A 19,597-nucleotide genomic window follows, 5' to 3' on the forward strand; every position below is an offset into this window, starting at 1 on the left:
TTATGTCACAGCACAACTCTGACTCATCTTTTCCAATTGCTATCGGTTGTATGCCATAGAGATAAGAGCACCTACCTGTCAAGCTAAATTACTTCACTAAACATGAGAGACACCTAAGGAAGTCTTTTAGGTTGAACAGCATCTTACAGGAAAAGTCATAGGCAGACACATACTTCTATATGGATCAATAAGTAGTAGTAGAATATTAATTTGGAAACTATGGAGTCACCCATTACATTGTCTAAACAAGCCTCACTTGGCGATTCCTTTCAAGTGGTCATAACCCCACTGCTTACCTGTTCCTCTAAAATTCAGAAGCACACAAGAGCCCAGATTGTCATTAGAAACTTTCCTTTGCGATGAACAAAATATTTATTTATTATCATCTTAAGAACAGGTAAGAGATTGTCTATCCACCCTCAGAATAAAACAAATGTGAAACACTTTTGTGACCTTGCCTCTAACTCATATATATATTTTTTCTTTATTTTTTCTTTTCTCTCAATCTCTCTCTCCACTATTTCTGTGGGTGTATTTTAGTCTTCACTTTGTCTGACTTCTCCTGCTTCTCAGTCTCTGTATCAGACTTCTCCTTCCTGGGAAAATGAAAACGAGAAAGATCACATGGATCTCCTGTAACAATAATATGCATTTACTAACTATATAATATGCAATAATGTAGATTAACATATTTTTCAGTTATAGATTAGGTAAAAGGTTCAGGGTGATATAAGTTTGTGGTAAGAAACTTTACACACAAGTAATAGGAGGCCTGTTGATATACTTTTATCACTTCAAAAACCTTGGCTAAACCCTACCAAAGTGGCAACTGTAAAATATTAGCACTTTCAAGAATGATGTGCACCCCATAAATCTGATATTTTTAGTTGGAAAGAACACAAATAGCCTAAATCTATTTTAATAAAAGTTAGGATTACAATGCATTCTGAGGGAATATGGAAGTGTATTGTGCACTTTTGTCATGTTCTGAAAAAACAAAATTGTAATGGTGCCAAATAGGAATAGCCAAGTAAGATAGGTCTATATGCAGAGATTGTAGCTTCAGGCAAGTATCTCTAGAATAAACAGTTTCTTCAACAACTCTGGAATGTAACCCTCGACTAGAGTTTATGCAATGAACCTGAATGCACCACATGTAATAAACAGCATCCCTATTAAAGATTAACACAAACTTAATGAAGCTCAACAACATTCTTGGACAGAGATACTATAGCTAATCAAATCAATGGAATGCAAGCCTAGACATGCAATGACGAATCTTCTAAACATCATTTGATGTTTAATATATAAACACTAATACTTACAAACAACCTGTGATCATTTGATATTCTGATATTGTATAACAGGTACTAATGACGTTGCATATCACTGCAAACATGTTTGTTTGCGTACTACACATTACTATAAACTTTTTTGTATGATTTATAAAATACAAACCCTTCAGATGAAACGTCTTCTATTCATGGGTGTTGCGAGGCAGTATCACATTTAGAAACACACAACACAATTATTTTATTACCTAATCCTTTGTCTTCACTAACAAACCAAAGTAATTTAGCCCGATTTTGTTTTAAATAAATACATACAATAACGTATGAAAAAAATCCATAAAAAACTGTATGAAAAGATACCTTGTACAGTAGTCATTTCAGTACATTACCTAAAAGCAAACATAGTGGTTAAGTGTGGGTGTGTTGTGTTGGTTATGGATAAAGGCCCCTGAATAGTTATATTGTGGGAAGACTTTGCTCCGAATCATGACGCCCGAGTGCTTACAAAATTTTTTTTCTTTAAGAAACACCCTTACATCTAACAAAAGATCAAACAATTACCCACGTCTGAATTCTAAAGAATAAGAATTGATGAGGGGACCGATTCATTTTATGGATATAATAATGTATGATTTCAATACGTTTCAATTAACCTATGGATTAGTGTTTCATTATTCCCTGCTTCCAGCTCAAATGCATGATAATGCAATTTCTGAAAACCGTATTCTTATCCCACCCCATGGAAAAAAATGGCTTTAAAATGTACCACTGTCTATGGATGAACCACCTTGGCATGCACAGTAACCTGTAAAGTGTATTTGGTATTCACTACATCAGATCATATCATATTTAAAGATATTTACTTATGTACACTTAGATATTTAAAACCATATGGGGCTTGTGAGCCTTTAAAATGGTTTCTCTGTTTAAGGTAGCTTCTACCCTTTTACCTCTACTTTAGAATATTAAACAAGCATTACACTGGAAAGTAATTGTACTGTAATTATAACTCCAGTAAAATTCTTCACACAAGTTCCAACAAGTAATATTTACAATAATTTGACAGGTTGCAATACACATTTCTTAAGTTTGTTGTACCGTATATCACCACATTGAGACATCACTAATGATACACTTTTTCTTTTGAAATACCACATGCAAACACAGATAAGAGATCATGGTTGATTATGTGCTCTGGGCTTCTGAGTTAGGAGTATAAAGGTTAAAATTCCTTATGTGTGCAGAGTAAAGGAATTTATGTCATACAAATACCACAACGGCAATTAAACACGGACACAAATAGACTTGGATGACATATATACTTTCAGAATTAAACTTTTCTACTGTACAAGTATAATTATTTTCCTGGAAAATCACATGGCCCAGATGGCTAGTCTAGAAAACAGACTAAAAAACATTCCTCAAATGCCTGAGCGCACGATCTTCAACTTGAGTTTTAACTTTAAATGCAATATTTAATTTGTTTTGCTTTTTTTTATTATTTATTTCTTAGCAGACGCCCTTATCCAGGGCGACTTACAATTGTTACAAGATATCACATTATTTTTTAATACAATTATCCATTTATACAGTTGGTTTTTACTGGAGCAATCTAGGTAAAGTACCTTGCTCAAGGGTACAGCAACAGTGTCCCCCACCTGGGATTGAACCCACGACCCCCCGGTCAAGAGTCCTGAGCCCTAACCACTACTCCACACTGCTGCCCTTTTATGCACTCTGCTTAGTGCTTGCCCAGCTAAATATGGTGAAAATGGCCCACTGATTTTTGTCTGTAAAAGCAGCTTTGGTTTCTTTGGGTTTTTAGTTTCTAGGAGACATGACTGCACTTTTCACACGACTACCTAATATTTCCAGTAATACAGTAATAATTAAGGCAGCTTAACCAGTATTTCTACACCACACCTGTGCAGTAAGCACGTTAGAAATAACTATTGAAGGTGTAGGCACCATAAGTCTTTCACGGGGCGGGAGCAAGACTACCTGTAGAGATGTCGCCTGACTTCTCGGAGAGCCACCCACTGTTAGAACCAAGCCCTCGGCAGGACGAGGTCCGCGTCATGGTGAGGTCACCGCAGCAGATTATGAGAGGGCTGTGTCGTAATGCGGCTAACTCCAATACTGGGTGCCTGGCACCCCCAGAGACATAGAGTCAGTAAAGATTGAAAACATATAAGGAGAGGGCCCGCCGTTTGCGAAGGCCCAACATAGAGAAGGGGGGGTCCCTCCACTTGGGGGACCCGACACACAGGAGAGGTCTCCACCGTTTGGGAGACCCGACATACAAAATAGGGGTCCTCCTCATTTGGGGGGCCCTGCACATAAATAGAGGCTTGAGAACCTGAAAAGAAGAAAGAAAGTGGAACTCTGGCTCATTGAGAGCTGCCGTCGATGAGGTGAATTATAGACTTTAAAAGCTGGGGCGGAGAGGCACCCCCAGAGAACCTAAAACGAGAAGATTGCCCTGTGTTACAAAGGAAGAGCTCCTTCTGCGAGGTTATCTAGAATAAGCTTAGATGTTTGGATTGCGAGGGGAGCAATAGCGAAAAAGATGCTAAAAGGTTGGGTTTGGCCGGGGTCCCCTCTGACTCACGGAGAACCTCCCTCGGCAGGTAAAGGAAGCGAAGCGTAGCTTGCACAAAGGTTGTGGAAGTGCGACTCACTAACCCCCCCAAAGGATGGACCCCAGGCTCCCCGCTAAAGATTCCTACGAGTGCAGACAAACACAAAAATGCCAATGCATATACAAAAAAAGAAAAAGAAAGAAAGAAACATTTAACATAACAAAAAAGGTTAGTAACTGGCTCCCCACTAACTATGTGAAGACCCTCCGCACAGTGGAAAGAAAAAAAACCCTTTATTTTTAGGGGGAAACCTTTGGTGGCCCCGGCAGAAGGGTCGACCCCACTCTGGACATACTAGCAATAGACTTTTGTGCAGAAGATATCTCAGATGGGGGAAGAACATATGTATGATTCAACTGCTGATGAGGTCCAGCGCCCCATATTTTTAATTCGAAGCTGGTTAATTTTTGCTCTTGCTGCTGATGTGGCTGCCCCGATTCTCAATGAATGAGGAGTATAGAATTGCTGGGGACATCCTGCTCTGGAAACCAACATGGACAGATGAGATGTGAACCAATGTCTGGATAGAACAGTCCGGCTTGAATCGATGAACAGGAGGTCAGAATTTGAAATAGGTTTACGTTCTGCGATATATATGCACGAAGCATATGGGCATACGAGTCCATTTTGATAGCTGAATAAATTGTCCTTGCTGAAGCTGATCCGTTTTGGAAATGCACAGGAAGAGGATAAAGTGGGAATCTAAGATGAGTGTGAGATCACTGCAGCGAATACCCAGCATAGGAAAGCTGGCAATAGAACGAAATGCATATTCTGAGCATCTTAAAAAACAAAAATGTAGTTAAACATACAGTTTTCATTGAGCGAAATTAGTATTGTATTCCTGACAGATTAGATTTGACTGTAGCTGGTGCAAGAGTTCTTTGCGTGCATTATAAAATTCATACAATCCAGTCCTGGTTGAATGGAGGAAGGAGCAAGTGCTGCAGCCATGTATGCTTGCGCTGCATTGAGTAGTCCACTGATATTTGGGTTCAGTTGAAAATTAGCTGGTTGAATTGGGGTGTCACTGCTGGAGTTGGCAGAGCTGTAGGAACCAGACAGTGATATCTGGAAATCTGTAAACGAGAAAGAACATCAGGTGCTTTATTATAAATGCCCGGTAGATGGCGGGCTTGGATTAGAAAAAATTTTGATGCTGAAATCCATATTAACCACTGCAGTAATTGCATAATAAGAGGTGAACTGGAACAGCCTTTATTGACAATATGAACTGTAGATTTGTTATCGCAAAAGAATAGTACTGATTTATTTGACCAAAGGTGACCCGATAGACGTGCTTCCGCAACTATTGGGTACATTTCAAGAAGAGCTTTGGATTTTAATGCGGTGATAGGTTTTTGGTTTCTAGGTGCCATGTACTAGAAAACCATTGATTGTTTAAAAGACCTCCGAATCCTGTAAATTAAGCATCCGTAAATAAAGCCAGGTCATGAGGTGCTGAAATGAAATTATCATAGAACAGACTGCTGTTTGAGAGCAGACCACATTTTAATGTCTTTCCTAGCTTCTGATGAAATATTGATGTAGGAGTCCAAGTTTTTTGCTGTTGATGAAAGAGCAAGTAATTGAAAATATACTTTTAAGATTGGTGACTGCTTCTGCTGGTGGATCTGAGGAAGGAGAGATCACGAGAAAATCATCAAGGTGGAGCAAAAATGGAACATGATATGAATTGAAGTATCCATCATAAAGCTGCTGAAAGAGTAGCAAATATTTTGGGCTGCTGCGGCAGCCAACAGTTAATTGTGTAGAAAAATATTTTTTTCTTCCCAGCAAATCCCGAACAGGTGACAGAGAAATGGATGGATTGGCATTACTTTAAATGCATCCGATATATCTGCTTTTGCTAACCAGGAAGCACAACCTGCTAATTTAATGGAATGAATTGCGTTGGTAATGACAATAAACTTGATCGTGAGGAATAAGCGAGTTGATGCTACTGTTGCTCGATCCCCATGGTGCTGACAAGTCTATGATGAGACGCTTTTTCCCCCCGACATTTTTCAAGTGGTGATACCGATAGGGTTAATCCTGTAGACTGGAAACGGGGGAGCTGGAAACGTAAATCCTTTTTTATTTATTTAAGAGACTGTCTTGGGTTCTTGAATAGCAGAATGGAGGGATCCGACTGAAAAACTGTTTTCTGGTCCATCAATTAAGTAGTTGACAAATATCTTATACAATGCAATATTTTTATTTATGAACATCATAGATAACATTTTCAGAGCAGAAACACCGTATTGACAGTTCAAAGTCTCTGTCTGTCTGTTCAGAGTTCCATTACAGCTTTCTATGTACAATCTACGCAGAAAATGCGCTTTTCAACTGTACCAGTGCATTTGCCACAGACTGCCTTTTCACAATGGGTGCAGACATCGAAAGTTCAGTTTTTATTGCATTTAGCAACCTGGCATTGTCTTTTATTCCGTGTGTCAGTGGGCGCAGCACTGGCTGAAGGTTGATGGGCATTTACCAGCCGGCTTTCGTGTCTCTTATCAAAATGTTTCTGCCATAGCTCCAGAGCTAGCTGCAAAATGAAGTCCCTCCAAGTGATTGTGTTGCCGGTGCACTCCTTGTACAAAACTAAAAGCGTTGATGGCTGCCAGGTCCAAAACATTATAAAAAACAGCCACAGACCACCTGCGAGTACCACCTTTGACAGAATACAGCCGTGCCATTTGATCCAGTATATCCACACCGTACTTCTTTGCGCTGTAAAATGCAACAGTCTCTGGCTTTCGTTCAGCATCAGTCCCGATGGTCACTGATCTGTGCAGAGAGCTTAGAATATGCACATTTTTTAAAATGTTTTTGCACTGTCACACTCAGGGTGGCACAGTCGTTCTGCATGAGAAATGTAGTGTAAATAATAATAATAATAATAATAACATATGATGTGTAGAATGACTTTCATCATTGTTTCAAGCACTCAACAGGATTATAATATGTTCTTTCACAATGACTGATTTTATTACAGGAGCCCAGACGGCTATACTGTATTGATTTCAATATGCCGCATAAACTGCGGGTCTGGCGGTTGAAGAAGCAAGTGCTTATAACATACACAGAGATATTTAAATTTGAATTGCAAAAGCCGTTCAAAAAGCGGCTATGGCGGTGCTAGTGTTAAAATGGAAATATTATGGGAGTGGAGACTTTAAGTGTTGGAGAAAGTCACTTTTGAGTTACTGGGCAGATGGCTTTAGAAAGTGTGTCTCCGCAGAAACTGCACATAAGGAAGTTTTTGCATTGCCCGAATGAGCATATACCGAAGTTGAAATTGTTGCAGATTTGCCTTCCTCCTGTATATTTGATTCTTCGCCCGAATTTGTCTTCCCTTGGGGATTGCTCAGGTGGGGCTGAAGAATGGATGGAGTTAGGGATCGAGATTCTGTTTGAATAGTGGGGAGGAGTGATGCAGATTGCTGATCTGGAGGAGGCTGATGCTATGGCAGTTTCGGGCAGAGAGAGGTTGAGAAGCTAGTGGAACTGCAGACCCCCCGCATGCGTTAGCTCTGAGACCACTGAAAATCCTGTTGAACAGATCTAAATCAGGTTGTAACCAGTCGATGATGCGGTTATCTGATGCAAAAATAGCTGCTGCTTTTGCTGAAAAAGATTTATGGTAGTCAAAAAACGTTTTGGTTTTGAACCAAGCTGACCTCCAGCTAATTTCTTTCAGCGTAAAGATTAAAAGAAAAATCAAGTATGGAGTACTTACTGCACATCTCTTCCGTGAATTCAGAGGTTTTCGAAGATAACTTCTTGTCTGTATCAGAACATTCTCTGTTGCAGATCGGAGACTCGACGAATGGTTTAAATAGGAAGTAGATTTGCTTGATGACAGGAGATCAAAGTGTAAGGAGAAGCCTAGCTCCCACCCCCTGAACTACAATTAATAGGTTAACATAACAAAAATAAATACTGTAAAACAGAATTTTTTTGCGGCAGATAAATTTCGCTAATGGCCCTCAAGGTACATTGTTGCGGCAACAAATGTTTGCGCTTTTGGCCTGCTAGATTAAATCACGAAAGTGTTTTTATAAAAAACAAAAACAAAAACACCACTTTGTCAGCACATCAAAAACAAGTAAGTGTTTATTTTTTTCAGATCTGTCATTAGCTTGCACACGATCTTGGTACACAGCAACAATCTTATCCCTAAGGAAAACGGAACATACTTTACTAGTATACAGTAGTACACAACAATAATACAAACTTTAATGCACACTGAAAGATGAACACGAGGTCTTTAAATAGATAGGACCCAGTTCGACTGAAAACTTCTGAATGGCACTGGCTTTTACATAGAGTAGCATACCTGGTTATTTTGGCTTGTGTTGAAGGGTCATACACATTATAAGGTCCTCTTTTACATGGTCGTTTGGTGGTCTCAATAACTTTTTTCTTTGGCAGATGCTACTGCACTACTTCAGATGCCTTTTCTTCTGCATTTGGGTCAGGAGCTCCTGGGTTGTTTTAAACTTTACCCAGCGGAGAAGCATGATTAACAGTAATTTAACTCAGCCAAGTAGTACAGTACTGTATTCAAAAACAATTAATGGTTCTGTTCTACCCAGTAATCTTTGGGACCAGCACCATGGTGACAGAGTGTGCATGTGACCAGAAATAATGTACTGTAGAACAGCTGTTGCAATTACCCATTTTTCTTGTATTATTATTATTATTATTATTATTATTATTATTATTATTATTAATAATTTCTTAGCAGACGCCCTTATCCAGGGCGACTTACAATTGTTACAAGATATCACATTATTTTTACATACAATGTATGTTTGCTTGGTGCTTCTTTTAACACTAGAAGCAACAAGCCAGTCAATTTGAATGTTTTGGATTTTAAAATTTAAATTAGGGACTCTGCGTTGTGGAATGTAATGCGCATGTCCGTTCGTGACTTTTCCTAAATATAAACTGCTATGCAAAAGTCTTAGACATGTTGCATTTTTCTATTCTGATGCATTATGAGCAACAACAATTTACTCAAAGCCTCCATTAGTGTTTTCTACTACTATAACAACCCAAAAAGCTGTCTAACAAGGATGAGCAATCTTTGAAGATAATATCCTTAAGGAACACAAAGACGACAAGTGTTGAATTGACAACAGAACTGGCAGAAGGCACAGGTGTCGTCGTCCATCCATCAACGTCCAAAGCACCTTTGACCATTGTTCCATAGTCCAATTTCTGTGTTCTTATGTATATTTTAGCCTTTTAGTCTTGTTCCCCTTCTTAACAGACTTCTTAAGTCCTGATTTCAAAAGTGACCTTCATACCGCTGATTTGATGGACAACAAAATTCAATGTAGCCAGCTATACTGTCAGGAGAGAATGTCACATGACTGGAGCACTGTCTTAGGATGATCAATTACTCATATCAAGAAATTACACCAAAAGGCCTAAGGATTTTATTTTCCATGTTCTAAAATGAACTTGGTTTAAAATGTTTCTTATTTATTTACAGGATTTGCATTTGCTTTATAATACTTAGATTTGAAAAATCAAATGTGTGTATAGTTTTAACTGTGTATATATGTCAGACAAACCTTCAGCTTTGTGGAGTTCCAATGCCAACTGCTCCCTGGCCTTGGTCTCTTCACTGAGCCTCTCTTGCAGCTCCTCCTGACGTTTCACAAGTTCACTGATCTCAGCATTGCGCTTGAATGACTCGCGCGTGAGCTCTATCTGGGTGATTTTGGCATGTTCAAGCTGAAAAACAAAACGCAAACAATATTTTTTCAATTTACTTGCAATTACCTTGTGTAAAATAGGACTCAAATTAACTTTCCCAAATAAAACACATTTTTTATATATATAAACAAACAAACAAATAACTATGTTTTAAGTGACAATAAGAACGGGTGGGTTGCTGAGGACTCAAAAGTTCTCTGAAAAAGCCTAATATGCCTTAGATCAGTGGTGCTCAATCCTGGTCCTGGGGACCCCCTGTGTCTGCTGTTTCTTTTTTTCCAAATCAATTTTTTTATTGAACACTCAAACTAACAATTGACCTAATCAAAGTTGAATGATTTGAAATGTATGAAATTCTTATGTATGAAATTGAACAGAACTTGAAATCTCCAACTTCTTATAAGTATGGACTAAATCGAAATCGTGAAATTGAGGGGTCACCGCGAAATTCACCTCTTAGGGGCCAATGCATACAAACAAGTACAGAGAGGAAAAAAAAAGAAAACTTGTTTAAATGAACTACTGCACAACGCAAGTGACGCAAACTACGTATCTTCCTTCTGCAGATAGCCCTTTTTGATTCCTTCGCCGTCCCGTGTGCATTGCACTTAAGAAAAAAAAAAAAAAAAAAAAATGTCCACAAGTAACATTTACAAAATAAATTCTTCAAAGCAGTTAACGTTCTTATTTACTATTTAAATTTTCAGCCTATTAGTGCGTCTTTACTGCTTTTATGTGACCTGTACTGTGCAGGAGGGGGCGGGACAAAGTTGGCGCTGCATTGTTTTGATTTAGGTTGTTAAAATCTAGTTTTCAGCATTGGAGGGAAAATAGTAGAAATGGATGACAAAAAAGCAAAGTATATTTCAGAAAGCAGCTTTCAGAAAGCAAACTGGCAAATTCAGCGCAGACAAGTAGTATTCCTGTCTGCAAGTTAAATCAGTACTAAAACGACCCAGCACAGCCACCTCGCTTCAACCTGCTGCTTACAGTTGGAATTTTAGACCCGAATAGCCACGTCTTCTTTGTTTTGACTTGGCAGTCTCAATGTATGGGCATGTCAACTGAAAGGGGATGCTGCATACACGCCTTTAACAAATGCCAGCACTCTGTTTTAGTAAGGAAGCAAGTACCACTATTTTTAGGCTTTATAGTGTTCTGAAATACTGTCTACTTAGGTTTATTTAATGTTTAAACATGTCCGCGAAATCCTAATTTTATTCCGCAACATACCCGTGAAAAATACGTAAATTTACCGCGATTTAAGTAGACCCCTACTTATAAGCTGAAGAATAGTATAAAAATGTGATTAACCAAATTGTTTGTTCAATTGAGTGTTCATTTAAGTAACTGAGAGCTCAGTTGGAACAAAATCCATCAGACACAAGGGGCTGCTTTAGAAGTTAAGAAAGACCACTGTTCTTTGTGACCATTGATATGTGAATTGTAAAAGATAATTAGAATATAAACACACGTGAAGTGACACAATGTATTTCTTGTGTAATTTTCTTTTTCAATTATACAAACATTTCTAACAGTAACCTTTGTTTTAAACCCTTTGAGCTATTTTTATTTATTTTGTTGACAAAAGCCACACTCATGTTTAATATGCTGGAAACTGAATTTGATGTATGTGTGGCATAGTAATGAGATCATTGAAAGGACATAAAATAGTGTCATTCATTGGGTTTGTTTTGTTGATTTTTAACTGAAGAGATTAATGTTTGCAGTGGTTTTGTTTAGCAGAAATGGACAAACCTTGAACATGTATGTAGGTTGTAACAGAATGGTCATCTTTGTATTGGAAATTACACAGTTGTGTAATGCTGTTCATAATGAACAGTACACAATTTCACTTGAATACTTACAAAAATTGAGACATTAAACAAAATGTCACAGTCCACAGTCATTACTACAGTTGTCGTGCCGTTATAATTATATATATATATATATATATATATATATATATATATATATATATATATATATATATATATATATATATATATATATATATACATATATATATATATATATATACATATATATATATATATATATATATATATATAGACACACACACACACACACACACACACACACACACACAGTTGTAGTCAAAAGTTTACATACCCCAATGGAAATTTATAATTTCTAGAACTTTCTCAAAAACAAAGAATTTTAGGAAAATTTGTAGATGAGGAAAAGTTACAAGAAATAGATGTCTACAATTATTTATTTCAGCATTTTTTTTGCAACACACCAAAAATGCTAATTCAGAAGTATTCATACCCTTTGATGCTATGATAGTATTGTCTACAAGGTGCTAGAAATTTCAATATGATAATGCAGAATCAAATTCTACAAAAATCTAGAATATGCTTGATTGTAGGTGAACATTCCTAGAGCGTATAAAAGGGTTAGGCATAGGATGATTGCTGTCATTACCAATAAGTCAAAAATCACTAAAGAATCATGCCAAAAGCTCAGACAAATACCCTAATCATTTAAAAGAGGTTATTATTGCTAAAAGGTGCCTCAACTAGTTATTAATTTCACTCTCCTTGTCAGAGTATGAATACTTCTGAATTAGCTTTTTTGGAGTTTTACAAAAAAATTCTGAAATAAATAATTGTAGACATCTATTTCTTGTAACTTTTTTTCATCAACCACGAAACCTAAACTTTTGCTACAAAAGATTTCCTTTGGGTCTTAAAGGAGCAGTTTTGATATGAAGTGCTCAGGTAATTCAGGCTATAAGAGATTACAGGTCATTAGGTAATGGTTACATTTCGTACTTGAAAGAGAAACACCACTGCAGGCTGTATGTTCCCCGTCATCACTGGGATACAAAATTACCGTACATTGACATTAATAGTCCAGCTACACCATTAAGTAAAGATGTTGAGAGTGTACGGAAGGTACTTTTGTGCAATTTGTCACGTTGTTTCAACCTTAGCCAACTGAATGAGCCAAACGAAAAAGGTATGCCGCTATTGATAGCTTCTTTTGATGATCCATGTTTCACCAGCTTACAGTGTGGTCATTGCTGAATCCTAAAAAATGTGGACGCTATCGTGTTCTTTAACAAAAATAAAATCTAAGCCATGGACAATACTGTTACTGAACTGCTGTGGACAGTGTTAACTTTTTGTAAATTAGTTATGATGTTCTCTGGATTGGTTGTTAAACTGCTTGTTATGGATTCAAACTTATTTTTAACTAATGGATTTTCTTTGACCCCCAACTGGCACAAATCAGCATGGATAAGGAATGAAAATTATTCAATCTTTTTTTTAATTTTTTTATAACTATATGCACAAACTGATGTAATTGAATCAGTATAATAGTTTTTAAACCTTCACTAGCAATGTTGCACAGTAATATACAGCTCCACATGTATAACTGCAGTAAAAAAAAACGGTTTTACCCTTTCATAACGTCGATGAATCAATGTATCTGCTTTTTTGGAAAACATATATCGGTGGTGAAAAATTAGGCATCGCCCCAGCCTTACTCATTATAATGTTAATTCAATAGTGCTTCTGTAGCAACACCTACAATTCCTATTTTCAACCAAAACACTATTTGCATAACCCCTAAAAATAAATGGCATAATACTTTGATACTCCTGTAATATTAAAGAACCGGTAGGGTGAAATGCTACCCGTGCCCATTGTCTTCGTCAATAGTCAATGGTTACACAACACAACAGCTGGTAGATTGAAGACACACAGCCATTTTAATATTAAAACTAAACACTTCTATTACAGTTGAAGATTCTTCATATTAATATGCATATGATCTGTGAAAATATATTGTGATGCCTAGTACTAATATCAAAGCAAGTTATTCAAGTTTGTTATAATACATTTGGATTTCTGCATCGTGAACCACACATGACACAATTTAGTGAATCACTTTGGACCTAGCTATATACCGATACTTGAACCTCTGGAATTTATTTTTTTTCATTTTTGGAATTTTCCAGATGGAGACAACATCAAATTTGCATTTGTAAGAATGATTTAAAATGAGTGACAGCGACAATTCTAGCTTGGGGGTTAAGCCAATTGTACAAAACTGTTTTTTAAACCCACATTTTAAAATTAAGTTAGCAAGAACAGAATGGTGAGTCACAAAGAGAAGAATAATCATTCCAAAACATATACCACTTCTTGTCTAAACCTGAAACACTGAATATAAAATAACTTATTAAATTGCAATACATTGCATTACAGCTCTTCTAAATTCATGAACAGGTTAAGGAATGTGTTAAACAGAATAGCAAACATTCTTGGTTATTATATATTGTTTGGTACATTTGGTACAAATCCTTATACTTACAGAGTAAGGTGGAGTAGGTAAAGATATTTTAGAGACAACTTTAAGAAGATGCCCGTTGCTTCTGTGATTGACATGAGTTATATGTGTTTGCACCAGCACTGCATTTTTCTCATTTAAGCTGGTTGGAATTGGAAATGGTCTTGGCAAAGGCACACGAGTTTCAACTTCATATACATCTTCATCTTGGCCCTCCACCCACAAGCCTCCCGTTTGTGATTTCCAATACGTCCGAAAAGAATCCATTCCATAAGGCCCTGCTGGAATCCTATGCTACTCTTCTGCTTCAATGCCAGCTGTAGAGGCAAATGCCATTTGTGAAAGTGACTTCTAATATGAAGGTGCCCAAAGTTCGTCACACTGAAAAGAGGTAACCTTGCAGAGCTAAGCAACTGTCTCTATGGAACTGCCAGGAAGAGCCTTGAGTAAACAGTATGTATTCACATGGGCAAATCACAAGGTGCAGCGGGACCCAGGTAAATACAGGAGATAAAAGATCCAAGTCACACTGAAGCTTGCAGTTTGACAAAATAAAAACTTTCCTAATTGGAAAATATGCTTCCAGACCTTCCTCTCAACAAGTTTCTCAATCAACTCTGAGTTAAAAGAGCAATCAGAATGATTTCAGTTTGGAAGCCAGTGAATTAGATCATAAACACAACACAGAGATCAACTGCAGTTCCCAGGCACTGCATATAACAGCCAGTCTCTGGGAGTCCAAAAGTAACCGTGTTAATATTTCCAGGTCTCCATAACAGCAGCAGCTCAAAGAAAAAAACAAAACTCACTGGTTATTAACTACTTCACACAACAACCAGCAGAGTGTAAAAATGGCAATATATAGGAGGTTACTTTCCAAAGTAGATTTTCTCACCAAAGCAGGTAAACACAGCTTAACGCTTCCTGCAATGAGTGGATACAGGATACAGGTCTACAGGGAAGGAAGGCGTGGCCTAGTCTGTACCTTCAGGCAGGTTGAACTGCAAAGTCCACCCTTTGAAAAAAGCCTGTCAGACAGGAATCGGATTCCACGTCAGAGAAGATAAAACCCTACATAGTGTTCTGACAGGTTTGCATCTCCCCATGTAGGACTTCGTACAGTATCATACAAATAAGCTAAACAAACTCAATTTGGAAAATAATGGCTCTACTGTTTGCTGTCGTTTGGTCAAATGAACAGTTTTGAAAAGCCTTCTTGTAGGCATTTTTCACATTTCAATATTTAGCATGACGATTAAACACATTCCTGCACCAGCAGGGGAGTTACTTGCGAAAGTTAGGACATTTGTGTTATATAATCATGGCCTTTGTTTTTATAACTGCATAATTAGTACGCATAACAGACATAATACACAAGTTATTATGCTTTTATACATTTTCTTGTTTAGATGTTTGTTTCTATAAAAAGTTTGTAAGGCTTCTAACTTCTGAGGCTTCTAGTCACTGATAATGTTTTTTATAACACTCCCTCAAAATACTTTAAATATGAACCCATTAGCTATTAATAGATCTATGAGCATATTCATTAGCAAGCACACAGCTGTGTTAGGTAAGCCTTCTAGTTTTGCCAATTCATTGAGAAGGCGTGTGTTCCTTTTAAAGTTATTTTTAAGGGAGTGCCTTAAAAACATGCAGTATAATCATAAACCTGCTGTAAAGAGCAGATGTGTTCTTGAACATTAAGACACCTCTGGCACTTTTTTTTTGTACAATTGGCGCGCCATACTAAACTGCTCCTTTCACTCGAAGTTAACTATTAATGAAGAATATTAAACTATACAAAAAGTTTGTGAAAAAGTTCCAAACCCTACAACTCTGCATAAGAGAAGAGTTCAAGTATACAAATCAAGCTCATATGGACACTTTGCACCTACAGCTGTTTTGTTGAAATGGTACACATGATGCATTGTAATTTAATTTATAGTTGCTTTTATACTGATAATATTGTATTTAATATGTTAACAAAACAGTATGACGAGTACTCTGAAATACCTCAATAAGATTTACATCCTGTTTCAATTTGCACTAAGGGGTTAGAGGCAGACAAAATACAAGACAACCATCTGTATTACTACTATACGTGGGCCAGAGAACAAAGCAGATTTCCATGACCTTCCAATATGTTTTCTAATATGTAGGCTGTAAAACTGGTACAGTAGCAGAGAGAGTTTTTTATCTTTTGATTACAGCATGGCATAGAATACACTGGCAGCCTTATTTTTCTTTTACGGGAGACTGACTTTAACTCTATGCTGTTGGGGTGCTTTAAAATCGATCACTAATCTTGTTTTGTTTTTTTAGCGTGGGTTATAGCCATGACTATGGGCCATATCTCCACATAACTGGTTTACGGCTAGGGTGGGAGGGACATATAATATTATAATTACGAGGACTCATCACAGACAATGCCACTTTAACTGAGTTCACTGCAGATTCATCTAGACACATATCCATCAGTGTCAGTGTCTCCGGTTCTACCCCGGTCCCGGTCCAGGACTGCTGATCTACAACTCATTTGAAAGGTATGTACTTGGACTACTAGTAAATGCTGCCGCTTGACAAGTGTTCAAAGAGTTTTAAACCCTGCGCGTTCATGTGAATGAGGATGGCATATTAAACACAAGGACCCTAATTAATCATGCAATGCTTGTAACAGCACAGTTCTACAGTAAACGTGTTCTGTTTGAAATTGTTGCCAATTGTGTTGCCATGTTTTCAGCTAATGTTAACAGATCCCCTGCTTGAGTTCCCCTGTAATGACTGCACACCGTCGCTGTTGCTAGGCAGTCATGAATCAGCTTCTGGGAGCACGACTAACTAAGTTTGTAAACAAATGGATATAGCAAGTGCTGAAAAGGAAGCCAAACTTTGGTAAAGGTGAAATTAGAAAGCTAATTTAGCTTTATGATGAATATAAAGACATACTAAATACTAAGCAGAACAACGCAATGACTAATAAAAAAAAAAAAAGTAGAAGTATTTTTTATTTATTTATTTATTTTTTGTTTCTTTTAACTCTGGACTGCAGTTCAATGTAAAACATCTACTGCTGACTTTCTATGAATGGATGGAGTAACGTCAACATTTGCACTGACCATTAAAAGTACAACCAGGTATCCTTGTTTTGAATTATTTACAGGTTATTGAATAAAGTAACTTGAACAAAGAAATCTCGTCTTGGACATTGTTTGTACACTTTGTGAACCCGGCCAGCTCCTCCGAAGAGTGAACTTAAACTTTAGCGACTTACACTTTTTATGTTGTCTGCTGTAGTACACACGTATATGCCTTTTGTTCGTTATTTCAGGTATTCAAATACACGAAAATGTTGGCCCCTGTGCATTCGAATAGGAAACTATTCGAAATTCCCATCCTTAGTATGTATTTTATTATAATTATTATTAGTTTTCTTTTTCTTTGTTTCTGTCTGTGATTTATTTATTCTAGTTTTGAAAATAATCTTGATATCAAAAGTTTTGTCAAGCTGTAAGTTGCTTCTTTTTCAATAAAAAAAATGGAATTACTCAACATCCTGTGTGGTATTTCTTAGTCTATTTCTTAGTTTTTGGAAAGTCTTAGAGCTGCTCTGTGTTTGCCATTTCAGAGTTATTTTTCATAAAATACCATGCATCGTAAAACCTTGTGTATCTCTGCAACTGTACAAGATACTTCAATTCTGATTTTTTTTATTTTAAATCCTTGGAAAATTGAGCCGCTCATATGTGTGCAGCTATATAACTTGGAAAGAGGTCAAAATTGGCAGTTTTTAAAAATATTATTTATTATACATTTTTCAATATTTTTTTGGGAGGTGTGGCTTATATGAAAAAAATATAACACATTACATTATATCATTGGAAATAGATACTTAATGCCTTTCTGTAGATATACTGGGTTTTAATTTCTGGTTTTAGGTTGCCAAACTACAAGCGCTAAAAACACAAAGTGATCATATTCATTCGTATATATGGTCATTCTGCTTAGGTAGCAAAGGGTTAAGGGAATAATCTCCAGAAATCATTAAGGTTGTACGTTAATGGTTAAAGGTTCTTGCGCTCAAATTACAAATGAACAATCCCCAGCAAGTAAAGCACAAGCTATTGTACTACTGTACTGATATGTAAAGCATAAACATGTGAACAATCACAACATTTCTACAACTTTAGACCCTGGTCAAGTCAGACAAAGGCTGACTTACCTGATTTGTAGTTTCAGTGATGGCTTCCAACAGTTTTTCTACTGCCACTTGAAGCCGGGTACTGATGTTCACCATAAACTCCTCGTTCTCAAGGTCGAGTTCCGCCCCGGTGAACATCCCGTCAGCAAGCCTCTGCGACATCTCCAGCCCCTCATCCGTCTCTCCAGACCAAACACTAGCATCATCTCCACCTGCATCACTGCCTTGGCAGGATTCAGAGGAAACATCTGGAATGTAGTAAATGTAGATTATTTTTAATAAACAGCATTTATATTTTTGATGATAAGAACTACTTGCATTTTTTACTATTGTGAAGTTGATGATTATTATTCTTTTTTGTTGCTATTTTCACCCTGCATGCTGATTTTTTGCAAGACCCATGCTTTGAAACTGTAGGTCTGGAAGAAAATATTGACAAGGGCAATAACAAAAACACAGCTGCATCTCTAACTTCCAAAGACCTTCAAAATTACCATCACAACTAATCACAATTACAGGGTACTGGGAGGCATTTTACACAAAGCAAGAGGCAAAGGTGCTACACACCCAATTGGAAAAATCTAACCTAAACCAGGGCTCTTCAACTGGAGGACCGCGGGCCACATCCAGCCCACAAGGGACAACCGAGTGGCCCACCAACATTCAACATAAATTATAAAAATTAATAAATAAATATGGAACAGAAAAAAAGAAAAGAAAAAACTAAAACAGTAATATCGTAAATCAATTTGTGATTAGGATGTGTGTCTTATTTTTTGTATCAGGCAAAGCAGCGCACGCATCACACCACCCCTTTCCAGTCACTCAGCGCGACTCACGCAGCCAGTTCTATCGAGCTCCGCTTTGCGCACTCTGTGGGTGATTTTCGTTTTTTACTCGTGTTGCTATTAAAACTTATTTTTTTCTGTCTTATTTTGAAAGTGATATAAACATGGCTCTCTACTCTAGCTAGTATAACAAGAGAACATTTGACTGTGAAAATTGTAGATTCAACAATGAGTGGACCAATAAATAATTATTTATTTTACCAACTGTACCTAACGCAAAGCCAATGTGTTTATTGTGCAATGCATGTGTTTAGTAGTTAAGGAATACAATATGATTAAGTTGGCTCAAGGAAATAAATGCAATTTTTTCATTGAAACTCACTATTAACTGTTACAGTATAACTGTTATACTATTAATATGTCAGACACATGCAAGGGAACTGTTGCTGAGTTTGAATAACAGAGAGAGACAGCCATGACTCAAGCTCTGTTAGTTAATGATGAACAAGAAGCTTGTATTTCCTATCGTTCATTTACTCAAGTATAAAAAAATATATATTGTATACTCGCACTGAAATCAGGTATTCACGTGACAATTTTCATGTATGGACAGAACAT

General features: G+C 37.0%; 1 protein-coding gene across 1 annotated transcript; it reads right to left on the reverse strand.

Moving 5' to 3' along the window:
* Positions 1–4,786: 4,786 nt before the first annotated feature.
* On the reverse strand, positions 4,787–18,439 carry LOC131728292 (A-kinase anchor protein 9-like; the record flags this gene model as incomplete). The annotated part of the gene is made up of 3 exons (XM_059019356.1): positions 4,787–5,013; positions 9,526–9,688; positions 18,213–18,439. Coding segments are annotated over 3 exons (617 nt in total), but the record flags the coding sequence as incomplete, so codon positions are not given.
* Positions 18,440–19,597: the final 1,158 nt, after the last annotated feature.

This window comes from Acipenser ruthenus, unplaced genomic scaffold (genome assembly GCF_902713425.1).
Source record: "Acipenser ruthenus unplaced genomic scaffold, fAciRut3.2 maternal haplotype, whole genome shotgun sequence".
In the NCBI taxonomy this organism is placed as follows: domain Eukaryota; kingdom Metazoa; phylum Chordata; class Actinopteri; order Acipenseriformes; family Acipenseridae; genus Acipenser; species Acipenser ruthenus.